Below are 14,182 nucleotides of genomic sequence, written 5' to 3'. Positions count from 1 at the left end.
CATATATTAAGTAAAATTTTTCTTTCATTTATATTTTAAACATAATCTGTGCTATAAAAGCTTTAAGTACAACTGGATATGTGCAACACACGTACTTCCACTAGTATTAATTAAGAAAAGGTAAGAATTGAAGATAATATAAGAATATAGTTGTTTGATGACTTTAAAATGCACGTACGGTATAAAAATGAAAATAAAACCATTTCATACAATGTATCATATACGTATTTTCATGAGAGTACTACTACTATTGCAAGCTTGAAAAGAGATAGTTGAGAGAAGATGCCAATAAACGGGAAAGTAGGAGTTAGTTCTATGTACAGTAATTTAAAAACAATGGCTAATAAAAAAAGTTATAACTAAAAGCATAAGAATAGGAAAAAGTATTGCACAATTTCAAAAGATTTTAATAAAGAAAATGGGTTGAATTGTAATATTTTTCTCAATCTGGTACGACTATAACTGTGTATCTCAAAACTATTTTAGCTTTTTATTAAAGTTTTTTTTTTTTTTTTTTTTTTTTAAATTTTCATAATTCCTTATCTTAGAATTCTCGATAAGAATAAATTAACAAGAGGGAAAAAGGAAGGCGGTGGGTTCCCACTTCCCACCATAGTGGGCATTGAAGAGAAGCTGAGCATCCTCGTTTCAGAGTCTCTCTCTCTCTCTCTCTCTCTCTCTCTCTCTCTCTCTCTCCTATATAATTCTACTCTCTCCCTCTTCACTCTCTGACGGACTACCCCAAACATATCCAACTCATTTTGCATATATATATATGTGTGTGTATATATATATATATGCATCTATGTATTGAATGAGATGTGTAATGCATAAACCAGAATTTGATTATAGAGCCGAAGCTGACACAATCACTACTACTAATTACTAATATTGATCAGGAAGCTGGTCCTGCTCCGAAGATGTCTGAACCCACCACAACAACCGCTGCCAATACTACCACTGCTGATCCTGTCCTTGCTTATCCTCTTCAACTCAATTCACCATCTCTTCTACAACTCTCCTTGTTCCCCATTACTCTCAAGGTCTTTCTCTCTCTCTCTCTATATGTGTGTGTGTGTGTGTGTCTCAGCATATACATCAAGAATTTCTACAAAAAAAAAAAAATATATATATATATATATAGTACCAGACGTTATATAGCATATTATTTATTTATTTATTTTGCTTATTTGGAGAGAATTTATATATATATATATATTGCTAATAATTATATTAAAAATTGGGTTGGCAGTTTGAGGAGGTGGTGTACAAAGTAAAAGTGGATGAGCTACATGAGAAAGGTGGGTGGTGCTGGGGCAATAATAGTAGTACCAGTGCATCATCATCATCATGGCCCTCCACAAGAGAAAAGAGCATTCTGAATGGGATAACAGGCATGGTTTGCCCAGGAGAGATATTAGCCATGTTGGGCCCATCCGGCAGTGGCAAAACCACACTCCTCACAGCTCTTGGCGGCCGCCTTTCTGGAAAGTTATCTGGGAAAATCACTTACAATGGCCACCCTTTCTCCGGCACCATCAAACGCCGCACCGGATTTGTTGCCCAGGACGACGTCTTGTACCCCCACCTAACCGTCACCGAGACCCTACTCTTCACGGCCATGCTTAGACTCCCTGAGAGCTTGAGCCGTGATGAGAAAGCGGGCCACGTGGATCGCGTGATCACCGAGCTAGGGCTTACCAGATGCCGCCACGGCATGATCGGAGGCCCTTTGTTCCGGGGAATATCGGGAGGGGAGAAGAAGAGGGTGAGCATAGGTCAAGAAATGCTAATAAATCCAAGCTTGTTGCTTCTAGATGAGCCGACGTCGGGTTTAGACTCTACGACGGCTCAGTGGATACTGACCACCTTAAAGAGATTGGCGAGCGGCGGAAGAACTATTGTGACCACCATTCATCAGCCGTCCAGCCGCCTCTACCATATGTTCGACAAAGTAGTCCTTCTCTCCGAGGGATCTCCAATCTACAATGGCCCTGCTTCCACGGCCTTGGACTATTTTTCCGACATTGGTTTCTCCGCTTCCATCACCCTCAACCCCGCCGACCTCTTGCTCGATCTAGCCAACGGTACTTAACTCTTATTCTATATCATAACAAACTCAATCATAATACCATAGGTTCAAAGAGATTAAATAAAACTTATTTTGTTTAAACTCTTTTACTCCTTAACATATTATATTTTTTGCTTTTCTTCTGAATCTGAGTTTGATTTTTACTTCAATTGATCAACAATCATTGTAGGTGTTGGGCCCGATTTTAAATACGCAACAGAGCACAGTGAGAGCATGGAGCAAGAGAAGAAGAAGGTGAGGGAGGCTCTCATTTCTGCTTATGACAAGAATATCTCTGCGAGGTTGAAAGCTCAGCTTTGTACTTCGGAAGCAGCCACCAATAATACCAGTAGTTATGCAAAAAAAGATGCTTCTTCAAGTAAGTTCAGAATTTCTCCTTCCATTACTACTAAAAACCATGTTATATGCATAGAAAGTAGTGATAATCATCGCTGCACTTTTTAAATCAATCACAAATTGGATTCACACTAATTAAGATATTATGATGCCAACCTTGTCAATTTTTAAATGGATAAAAGACTAGTTAGCATTAATAACCTGTATTTTTTTTTTTTTTGAAAAAAAATAACATAACTAATAAATACATATCTATAATATAATTTGCAGGTTATAAAACAGAGAAAGGGGTGGTGAAAGCAGATGAATGGTACACAAGCTGGTGGCACCAGTTCAAAGTGTTGTTGCAAAGAGGAATAAAGGAGAGAAGGTACGAAACATTCAATCGGCTCAGGATTTTCCAAGTCATAAGCGTGGCAGTCCTCGGTGGTCTCCTCTGGTGGCGCACCCCTACTTCTCACATTGAAGACCGCGTAAGAACATAACTTTCTCTCGCTTACCATTTCAATGTCAACTACCGCAACTTTTTTTCTTTCTTTCTCTATTCAATTTATCATCAAAAACTGATATTCATGTCTCACTTAGGAGCACTTTAAAAGTAGTACTACTTTTTTACACATTTGAACATGAATTTTTAAATTAGTTTTTTTTTTTTTTTTCCTTTTGTATTTTAAACTTAGAAGTGCGAGAATTTGAAGTCATGTTAAGATTGAATAATGGGTGTAAAAATTACAGTTAGAACCAATTGCTGCATTAACTTCAAATTATTTTGAACTACTTGAGCACAACTAGCATGACCATTTCAATATCTATTATAAAAATGTGATCGTGACTCACACTTCAACACTTCAAAAGTACTACTTTAATCTATCACACATTTGATGAATTCTTGTTACTAGCTAGCCCTTTTCTTTATGCACCTCATGGTTGTTATAAACGGGTGTGAAATTACCGCTAGAATAAAATTTCAATTATCGCGACTTGTTTTGGTCACACGCACGTAACAATGACATAAATTTAATTGTGGCAGATAGCATTACTCTTGTGAAATTACCGCTAGAATAAAATTTCAATTATCGCGACTTGTTTTAGTCACACGCACGTAACAATGACACATAAATTATTAACTGTGTGGCAGATAGCATTGCTCTTCTTCTTCTCGGTATTTTGGGGATTCTACCCTCTCTACAATGCGGTATTCACATTCCCACAGGAAAGAACAATGCTGATGAAGGAACGCTCCTCCGGAATGTACCGCCTCTCGTCGTATTTCCTCGCGAAAACGATCGGAGACCTGCCTCTGGAGCTGGCCCTCCCGACCGCTTTCGTGTTTATAATCTACTGGATGGGGGGCCTAAAAGCCGACCCCATCACCTTCATCCTCTCCCTCCTCGTCGTCCTCTACAATGTCTTGGTCTCCCAAAGCCTAGGCCTCGCCATCGGCGCCATCCTTATGGACATCAAACAAGCCACCACTTTAGCCTCCGTCACCACACTCGTCTTCCTCATCGCAGGCGGTTACTATGTCCAGCAGATCCCGCCCTTCATTGTGTGGCTCAAGTACTTGAGCTACAGCTACTATTGTTACAAACTCTTGCTTGGTGTCCAATACAACGACGACGATTATTATGAGTGCTCGCCGGGCGTGTGGTGCCCCATCGCCGACTTCCCGGCAGTCAAATCCATGGGGCTGCGCAATTTGTGGATGGATGTGTTCATTATGGCCCTCATGTTGGTTGGTTACCGCTTCCTTGCTTATCTTGCACTCCAGCGAGTACGGTTAAGGTAATTTACATATAATAATAATTCACTCATGACCCGATATTATATTTCATGATCAAGAGTTTTTGTACACTAGCATCTTGTTCCAATCTCAATGAGGACTAATAATCATATCATGCTGTGATCATGATCATCACTACTGAGTTAGTTAGGTGGACTAATTTTGAGTTTTTTTCTTTAACTCTCTCCCTCTATATATATAAACCCTTGATCATGATGGGTTTTATTTTTTATCTAGTAATTTAGATTAATACAATACAACTTGCAAGTTGTGTTGCCTTTGAGAATATTATTCTTTTTAAGTTTTTTTTTTTTTTTTAACTGAATTCTTTTTAAGTTATATTATTCATGATAAGGAGAGAAAAGGAAAAGAACATATGCAGTTCCATTTCTAAACTTTGCAGGTGAGTGGGGAAAAAAAAAAAAGTAAAGCCAATGAGCACATGTTCCTGGAATTGCCTTTTAACTAGTATTTGTGGGGACTTTCCCAACCACATAACATGCACACACAATGTCCATTAACAGTACCACTACTGCCCCTCCAATTGCAACTCCAAGTGCATGCGTCAAATAGTATATTATATATATATATATATATATATATATATATGAAATTGTCTCCAATATGACACCAGACCAGTCCGATAAATCTAACTCTTTTGCTCTAAGATAGCATTTAATCAATATAGTTCAACACATGTAATATTAAGTGTTACACTTGAATAAACTAAGTGTTATACATGTATATGAAATAAATTATATTTGTCAGATTATATAGTTGCCGAATTGAACTAATTTTTAATTTTACCGTTTATATTAATGATTACTATCAAATAATAGAAATGTGATAATATGATAAGAATTTCATCTCATTAATTGTCATATTTTTTTTAGTCAATTGCTCAATTTACTAAAACTGGCAGATTAATATCAGACTGTTAAAAACAATAATATATCTAGACGATGATTTTTCTAATAACGTATCGCCATCGATCATTACAAAGGCGCATGAATACCTTATGCTTGTATATGTATAGTAGAGATAATCAAAAGAGTAAAAGAGAGAACGGCGATTTATTTTTGTTCAAACACACACACACATATATATATATATATATATATATAATCATTCATCTTGTTCAATTTTACGGTAAGTGAAACATTCACTGATTATGTACGATTGCCAAAAAAAAAAAATCACAACGCCCCAGAAATATATATAATTAAGCCAATTGCTTGGTTTAGGATAGTGCGTAAACATCAGAAAAGGAAAGGGCTCACATGCGGGCTGTGGTAGGTATTAAGAGAAAGGCTTGAGTTTCATATACCATGGCCGAAAAGAAAAGTGACATTGATGTAATGCCCATGTGTGGTTATTGTTTTTAATGATTATTTTAATATTTATTCGTTGAAAGTTATTATTATTAATGGTGTGATATTGAACAAAAGATTATAATAAATTAAATAATTAAGAAAAATGAAAACTAATGAGATTAAATATATTTTTATAAGTCACGTGATTAAATTTTTATATTTGGTGTGCAGCCGGCAACGAAAATTAAATATTGAAAACTCATTTACACATATATAGTTTATCACTTGAGGAATATTGACCAGATGATGCAGTGGACATCCACGTCTAATAGATGAGAAAAAAACCTGTCTGATGGGTAGAGAGTACTCGTATTATGCTTATAGGAAATAGGAAAGAAATAAAAAAGGAAAAGGAAGAAAAATGATCAAAATGCTTGCTAGCTAGCTATATAAATAATAAAAAATTATTTTCATAAATACTCCTCAACTATTTACCCTAATTCAAACACCTTCAATATATATATATGTGTATATATAAGATTAAAAATGCCCCCGTCACTAATACAAATCGTGCATTTAACGACGGTTTTTAATCGTCGTTAAAAGATTAGACGACGGTTTGCTGAACTCTCTGTTAACGGTGAAATTCCGCCCACAACCAAGAAAACAAGTTTTAAGCGTGAAACCCAGTCCCAATGAATCAAAATAACAAGAAAACACCAAAATTATAAAGTGCAAACAAGGAAAGATCAAGAACTTTGGATATGATTTTTATTGATGAACGTTTTGGTGCACACTCAAATCCTCACAAACTCTCTGAGTACAATTTTGAAGAGTAACGGCTCAACGATAGAGAATTCGATCCATTCATCACCCCCTCTTAGCTCATATTTATAGACCCTTCTCGTCAGTTCACCGCGTGTCGGCACCACTATCTCACCCACGTTTCATCGTCTCAACCGTCGGCCCTCTCCGTCGTGGGTGTGACCGCGCCACCTTTTCTCGTCTCAAGCCAGATGTCCCTCCACGTAGTAGGTGAGTGCGCGGGTTGAAATTACGAATAAATCGGATATCATGGGTCACTTATGCGATGGTAAGGATTTCCTTCAACGGACGTGGGTTCTTAGCAAGATTTTTGAATGAGAGGCGATGTGGAGAGCCTGGTTTTAGAGACATGAATAGTGTGTTTCCATAACGTGAGAAATGAATGGTCGCTCTAGGGTTTTTCTCTCCTCAGACGGTTTCTCGCTTGCCTTTTTTTTCTCTCTTTTTTTGAATGTCAAACTGTTATTTTAGGTCTGGTGACTCCAAGAGCCAAAATAAAAGGACAAAGATGAGGGCAATTTTGGAACAACGAAAATTTAATGCCCTTGTGGGACCCACATTTCCAATCATCTTCAAACATGGCAAATACTACATTTAGGTCTCGTTCATTTCACCGATTCGAATTTTCAGTTTTAAGTTTCTACAGTAAAAAGTTCTAAAAAAATGTCACATCTAACTTTTTCTCCTACAGTTAAAAGCTCTCAAAAAATGTTACATATTAACTCAAATTAAAAACTCAAATCTACGAAGCGAATGATACCTTAATTTTTAATTTTTTTAATTTTTAATGTTTTAAATTTTTGAAAGTTATTTTATTTTAGTTTTAGATTTTTCGCCCAATTGTTCTTTGAATTTATTGTGATTTTATAAGTTGTCTCTTAAATTTTTGAATTTGACAATCAACCTCTTAAACTTGTAAAATTATTGTAATGTGTCTGATCATATTAAATTTGTTCAAATTTTTTATTAAATTTAAGAGATTAAAAATTGAGAAAATGAAATATTTGTATTACATTTGAATTAAAATATTAGAGTTTTTCGTCGAATTTTTTTTTTGACACTAATTTAATATAATCATAATCAAAATAAAACATATTACAATAATTTTATAAGTTGAAAGGGGTTTAAGTTCCTAAAATCACTCAAATTTAGGGGCAAATGTGTTAAATAATTTTATTTATTTATTTATTTTAATGGAGGAGCTGGAGATTAGAAACGACAAGGCTAGAAGAAAAACGAGGGCGAGGCACTAAGGCGATTAGAAAGAAGCGATATATTTTTGGTGGGCAGACCCGACCCGATCGCGAAGGATTAGGCGGGTTTGAATTGTGAAATTGGGAAATCGGAAAGAGAAAACCAGTAGTTCCAGGCAGAGAGAGAGAGAGAGAGGGCGATGGTGACGGTATTAGACGAGGAAGATCAGAATTTGGCTCACTTCCTCGAATCCCAGGTTCTCTCCCACGTTTCGGACCAGGTACGTTTCCTAAAAGAGAAAAAAAAAACAACCTTGTTTGTTTTTCACATTTCAGAATAATCAGAAATCAAAATTGATTGTGTATTAGGAGGAAGAAGAAGGAGAAGAGGAGCCGAAAGCAAAGAAAAGCCGTCAAGAAGAAGAAGAAGAAGAAGGAGGAAAATCGGGTTCGGGTTCGGGTTCTTCATGGAGGAGAATTGAATCGGGAATTTTCAGTAAAATCCCTCCCGAACTCTTTCCTCACATCCTCAAATTCCTCTCTTCTGAGGTTTCTTTCTTTCTTACTTTTGCATTTTGTTTTTTGTTTTTTTAAATATATATATATATATATATAGATAGATTTTTTGTTATTAAGATTTATTTGTTTGGATTGAAGGATCTGGTTGCATGCGCACATGTTTGTAGATTCTTAAGCAACGCAGCCTCCGATGAATCCCTCTGGCGTCGCTTGTCAGTTTCTTCCAATGTTTTTTACTTCTTTTCTTTCTTCTCAAATTTATTATTATTATTATTGTTGTTGTTGTTGTTGTTGTTACTATTATAATAAAAAGCTCGACTATGCCTCTGTAGGTATTGTATGCGATGGGGTCTTTTGCCTCCTTCAAACAAACTGCGTCAATGTCCTTGGAAAAAGCTTTATATTCAGGTCCTTCTCTCCGTTCTAAAAATAAATAAATTATTCATGTTTAAAATTTTTGTATACAAATTTAACAAGCCAATTGTAGTGCACAATCAATAGCTCGAGTTGTAGCAATAGCTCTTTCTAGTCCGAAACTTGTTTTCATTGCTTCATAATCTAGTGGGAGCTCCTCACCATTTATATAAATATACGTGTTTATACATACATACATATATACATACATATATATATATATATATATATATAAGCAATAGCTCGTTCTACTTACAATTTGGCCTTGGTTCGAGTTAAAGATTATGACGTTGTGGGGAGGATTTTCTTCTTTTGTGTTAGAACTTTGAAACGTGAATTGTATTGTGTTTTCGTGTGTTGCAGCGTGATGAAGAGGACATGGTGGAACTTGTAAGGAATTGTCCGGCTGAGTTTAAAGAGTATTACATCCAAATGCAAGCTGCCAAGAGAAGCCAAGCACCTCTTCCTTCACAGGTTACTGCATGCACTTACTCTTCTGCTCACATTTTTCTTTTTCATTTACATTTTCAATTACATGTTATTCTGTCTTTTTTCCGATCCCTCCCCACACCAACTAATATTATATATAATGTAATGTAATATCCAACTTTAAAGGAACGACGATTGCCTCATGTCTCTCATGCGCAGGTCTTTTCTCTCAATCGTGTACATATAACACCGCATTTATAGGGATACACTTTCTTTAAACTTCAATATTGATTAACACCTTGAGGACAAGGTGTTTCTCTGGGGCGGGCCTTATGTTAGGGCCCTGATAGTTGGCTCTTAGTGAGAGCATTTGTAAGAGGACTCTTTAAATTTTAGCTGAAATAGCTAGAAAGTTATTTTAGCTAGCAATTTTTGGGTTAGTTATTCTAACCATACTTCCTATTTTAGTTGAATATAGATTGTTTTAGTATCTATTAAACTTAAAATATAAATAAGTTTATTGAACCTTGCATTTATTACTGTTTGAAAGAATAAAATAATAGAAAAAATTAAATGGCTAGCCCTTTTTTGCTAGCTATATTTGGCTAATGCAAAATGCATTCTTCGCAATAGTTAACCATTTAGCTAATGGTTGGAGTGGAGAAAAGCTAAAAAAAAGAAGGTTAAATCATTTGCCATTTTGTCTAAAGACATGAAATGACTAGTATGATTGGAGGGATTAAAAAAAAAAAAAGAAAGAAAACCACTTTCGTCTAAACGAAGTGTTAGTTTTCAACACTTTGTTCATTAGAGAAAAGAAAAAATGTTTTAAGTGGGAATAAATTCGAAAAAACTTACTTTAATGAGCAACAAGAAAAAAGTATTTTGAGAATCACTTTTGATGTAGTAATACTTTAAAGAACCAAAAAAAAAATTTAGTTAAGTAGGGACACATTAGAGAAGAATAATGCAACATTAGCATATGAGAAAAGTGATTTTTATGGAAAAGTATTGGATGAGAAGGCCACGAAAAAGAAAAAAATTCAAGTAGGTTATTCAAAATGTAATCTATAAAGAAGGGCGGAAGATTTGCCTTTAATGTAGGTTATTCAATCCACTTGCTCAAGAGTTGAAACTTTTCCACTCTTCTAAAAAATTCAATAATGATTGACCAACAAAAACGCCTGTATTTGCACATAAGTCTTTTGCTGGTAGGTGTCAAATTCTTAATTACTACCTTTAATAAAGTTCAGAGTTTCCTAACAAAAATTAAAAAAAAAAAGGCAATAAATAGGAGAATTCATTTCCTAAAGAATTATGCAGTTGCACCATATACTCAGTCTGGTCAATCCACATATGTAAAATGCAGTCGTCTTTTGTCCAGGTTCTACTCTATGGTGCAAATAGCATCTTCACTTTTGCACTAGGAATTTCCAATCATGGGAAAAGAACGATCTAATTTTTTTTTTTCCTCGTGTTTAAGGTGGTGATTGATGACCGCATAATCCTTGACAAGACAGTAGCTGATCAAGTGTCTATGTGGAAAAGCAGTAGAGGACTGACTGATAATGTAGTTATGGATCATGCTTGTTCTGGAGAAACGTGTTCTTACTATCAAATTGGAGATGTATTTGTTTGCGAGAAGACCGGACATGTTCATGGTACGAGTCTCTAGAGAAGAATATGTACACATCATTTCTGTCAATGGCCTTCTGTTAATACTCATGACGAAGAAACTTTGGCGCTTAATTTTCTATGTTTATGTTTGCTTTCTCGATTTCTAGTTTGTGATGATACATGCCGAGAAGCTGTTATGGATCCGACGAACGAGGTTTTAGTGTGTACAATATCCGGGCATTGTTTCGACGGGTTACTCTCACCAGCTGAAATGGAGCCGGATGTTGTGAGTGAATTTCCGCTTGCTAACAATTTGATTAAATTCCATTTTATTCCCTTTGAAAAGTTAAAAAGTAGTTGTAGGATTTTTGTCATTATGAGTGAGAAGCATTTTATAAATCATCAACAGTAGCTATATATACAAAAACCATGCATGAACTAGAAAGGTAGTAATTTTCTTATTGATAGTTGGTTGTTCTTTCCGTTGCAAAACTTCAGGAACAGCAACAAGGTGGTGGTACAGATGAGGCGGAACCATTTATGGGATCCGGCCGCTTTGGTATCTCTTTTTTTTCACTCTATTTTATGAGAGCAACTTATTTCCTTAAAATGTACGAGTGATTGTGTTTAGATCTCATGAAATGTTGTCCATGTGAACTTTGCAGCCAGAGCGTACTTGTTGGGATATAATTGTGCTGATGAGAAGGAGCTCGAAGCTGCTTTGAGGTTTTGCTGAATCCCAAAAAGAGAACCAAGCAACAAGAAATGTCGTTTATTATTTTGTTTAGGAATAATGTTCAATTCAGACAACTATGTATGTAATTTATATATCTAAAAATAGATATGATAGGCGTACTTGTTAATATCCCAAAAAAAAAGGAAAAAAGAAAAGCCTACTTCGTTCGGTACTTTTGTCGCTTAGATTTATGTATGGTTTGTATTTTGTAATTGTATCCAAGTTTTTCAATTTCTTTTTCTTTCTTATATTACTCTACTTTTTTTTCCTAATACAAGAATGTTTCCTTACAAATTATATGTATAAAATATTTTCTAAAAATGTATCAGTGCACAAATGCAGCGGGTTCAGCGTGCTGTGAGTCGGGAAAACCCAAACCCGCACCCACTTTGAACATGAGATGTGATTTCTAATACGACCTGAACCCATGCTGATCCGGGTTTAACTCGCCACACTAGGGTCGTGTCCAACTCATTCATAAACCAAATGTCTGGTGGGAAAACGTTTGGTTCATAGATTTAGAATCATGATTCATAACCATTCTCAATTTATGTGTTTTTTTTATGAGAAAAAACACTGTAACAATCCACGAATTATAATTCGAATTATGGCACGAATCTTCATATCAAACATCCTAAAGTGATCTCTATCATCTGCAGGTGCCACACTTTGAATTAATTTCAAAAGCTGTTGCCATTTGATATCAGACTAGAAAGAATGTCCATCCAAGAAAACAGTCAAAAACACCTTTTTGAAGAAAGACCTGCGAGTTTTTAAAGTACCAAATAAACTACCAAAACTATAGAGAGATAAGTGATGCAGATCACAATTAGAAGTTTTTTAAAATTCTTCTCTTCTTCATCAGCTTCTCTCTCTATTCTTCTATTTCTCCCCCTAATTCCCTTAATCATCCTGGTCCACATCTATAAGCTTACTACTAAGTATAGATAAAATTAGTGACGAAGTCAGCATTTTTATATCAAAAGTGCTAATAACTACAATAGATATTTATTCTTGACAGGTTTCGTGTCTTAAAATAGTACGTATTTTACTTTATTATCAAAGTAATTGGAAATGTCTTTATCGATGGACACAAGTAATTTTCATTGATAGTATAGTTGATTGTTGATTTGTAAATTAGAAAAAATATTATATTGTTTTGTTTAAACTAAAGCAAACAAAATGGATTACAATCGAGAACAAAAGGAATAGACAAATTACAATCATGTTTAATTGATTAGAAGTTCTAGTGCTACTATACTAAAAATTTAGAGTTGCACTGTCGATCAATACAGTATATTTATAAAACTGTAATTAGCTCTTGTCCATAATTTTATTATATTATGTGTTATCCCTATATGATATTTATAATCGACTTGATGTTAAGTTCCGTTTTACCTTTCTAATTATATTTATCTTATGTTTTATTATCACTCCATCAGAAAACTACTATTCATATCAATACAAATAGTAAACCATTAGATAACACAAACCAGTATAATGGTAGAGTGCTTATGTTTTCCAATCCCCAGATAATTCCATAAAATGATATTATTAACTCTTTTAATAAGAGCTATGGATTCATTATTTATGAGTAATAAAACTATGCATACAAGAGTCATACCCCCAATGTACCGATAATAGTACCTTTACACAATATCAAGATGTATCCCTTTAGCACATCAAAAGGCACAAGTCAAGTATACGGGTTTAAGATGATAACATATGATTAATAAAAAATGAATTGTTTTATTTAAACAGAATTATTAATTAAAACAATTCAATTTTGGTCCGAAACAATAAAGATTCCACCATTAAGAACTATATTAATGTCTCTACCCATGGAGCCTCACATCTGACGACCAAGACAAACCGTCTCCATTAAGAAGTAGACAACGTAATAATTTTAATATGAATAAAGTGCCCAACTTTATTCAATCGATTGCGGATCATATTATTTAGAGCATTTTTTGACCTTTTTTTTTGTCCTTAAATTTTATTTTCCTTTCGTTATTATTCGTTTTGCCTTAAAACTTATTTATCTCTTCATTTTAGGCTTTTTTTTGACTCATTTTTTTAATTTTCTTATTATTTCTTTATTTTAGTGTTTTTTAATCTTTTTTGGCTACTTCCCCTAAAACTTTATTTTTTTTAATTTTAGTCTCTTTTTGGGATTTTGTATTCATATGTTGTATATTTTTAATAGTAATAGGGTAAATAAAGCTTAATATAGATTACTCTCCACGTGCATAACACGTGTTTGTTATGTCTTCATTTTAATCTATTTTTGATTATTTTTGTATTTTTTATTATTTCTTCACTTTAGTCTCTTTTTTTTTTTTTTTGGCTAATAACCTTAAACTTTGTTTTTTTTTAAAATTTTAGTTTCCTTTTTGAGATTTTGTATTCATTTTTTCTACACTTTTAATAGTAACGCGGTAATTAAAACTTATATACGAATTATTCCCCAATTGCATGTTCTTCAACTAATCAAATATAAAAAGAGCATGTTAACTTATTTGGACCCTAACTAAGATTTATTGCTCATCGTTAGATTATATCCTACTGATAGGGAAAAGTAGTTGTGCCCTACGGTAGAATCTTTCTCAATAATAATAATAAAGGTTTTTGGCATAACTTCAGTAAATTACTCCTAAATTTTTAATTTTAATAAGTTATTCTCGAGTTTATAAATTTGTTACAATGCTCTATTTAACTTAAATTTACTTAAATTTTTTATTAGATTTAAGGGACTAAAAGTTGATATATTGAAATATTTTATATTACATTTAAATTGAAATATTAAATTTTTTTACTATACATGTTTTTTTAACACTAATTTAACACAATTGTCATTGAAATAAGACATTATAATAAGGGGTTGTTCTTTTGCATTTTTGAGTTAGAGTGACTTGAGTGATGATC

General features: G+C 34.0%; 2 protein-coding genes across 2 annotated transcripts; both read left to right on the top strand.

Annotated features, from left to right (window-relative positions):
• Positions 1–745: 745 nt before the first annotated feature.
• Positions 746–4,497, top strand: LOC21392139 (ABC transporter G family member 14). The gene is made up of 5 exons (XM_010113478.2): positions 746–1,043; positions 1,253–2,087; positions 2,262–2,450; positions 2,699–2,901; positions 3,567–4,497. Exons 1-5 carry the CDS (start codon positions 921–923, stop codon positions 4,215–4,217), a joined length of 2,001 nt encoding a protein of 666 aa, XP_010111780.1. The 5' UTR covers positions 746–920; the 3' UTR covers positions 4,218–4,497.
• A 3,122-nt stretch (positions 4,498–7,619) lies between these two features.
• LOC21392138 (F-box protein SKIP31) lies at positions 7,620–11,491 on the top strand. The gene is made up of 9 exons (XM_010113477.2): positions 7,620–7,823; positions 7,912–8,091; positions 8,200–8,273; positions 8,394–8,469; positions 8,839–8,949; positions 10,388–10,565; positions 10,689–10,807; positions 11,020–11,080; positions 11,187–11,491. Exons 1-9 carry the CDS (start codon positions 7,743–7,745, stop codon positions 11,255–11,257), a joined length of 951 nt encoding a protein of 316 aa, XP_010111779.1. The 5' UTR covers positions 7,620–7,742; the 3' UTR covers positions 11,258–11,491.
• The last annotated feature ends 2,691 nt before the right edge of the window (positions 11,492–14,182 follow it).

The sequence above is a fragment of the Morus notabilis genome, unplaced genomic scaffold, assembly GCF_000414095.1.
Source record: "Morus notabilis unplaced genomic scaffold, ASM41409v2 Scaffold752, whole genome shotgun sequence".
Taxonomy (NCBI): Eukaryota; Viridiplantae; Streptophyta; class Magnoliopsida; order Rosales; family Moraceae; genus Morus; species Morus notabilis.
Note: the sequence above shows the minus strand (reverse complement) of the source record. Positions and strands in the feature narration are given on the sequence as shown.

What these genes read in the sequence shown, in the direction of transcription:
- LOC21392139 (XM_010113478.2), top strand. Translation starts at nt 921, where the DNA reads ATGTCTGAACCCACCACAACAACCGCTGCCAATACTACCACTGCTGAT. An exon ending in AAAAAAAGATGCTTCTTCAA is followed by an intron (nt 2,451 to 2,698) that starts GTAAGTTCAGAA and finishes TATAATTTGCAG; the next exon opens with GTTATAAAACAGAGAAAGGG. An exon ending in CTTCTCACATTGAAGACCGC is followed by an intron (nt 2,902 to 3,566) that starts GTAAGAACATAA and finishes ACTGTGTGGCAG; the next exon opens with ATAGCATTGCTCTTCTTCTT.
- LOC21392138 (XM_010113477.2), top strand. Translation starts at nt 7,743, where the DNA reads ATGGTGACGGTATTAGACGAGGAAGATCAGAATTTGGCTCACTTCCTC. An exon ending in AAGCACCTCTTCCTTCACAG is followed by an intron (nt 8,950 to 10,387) that starts GTTACTGCATGC and finishes CTCGTGTTTAAG; the next exon opens with GTGGTGATTGATGACCGCAT. An exon ending in TATGGGATCCGGCCGCTTTG is followed by an intron (nt 11,081 to 11,186) that starts GTATCTCTTTTT and finishes TGAACTTTGCAG; the next exon opens with CCAGAGCGTACTTGTTGGGA.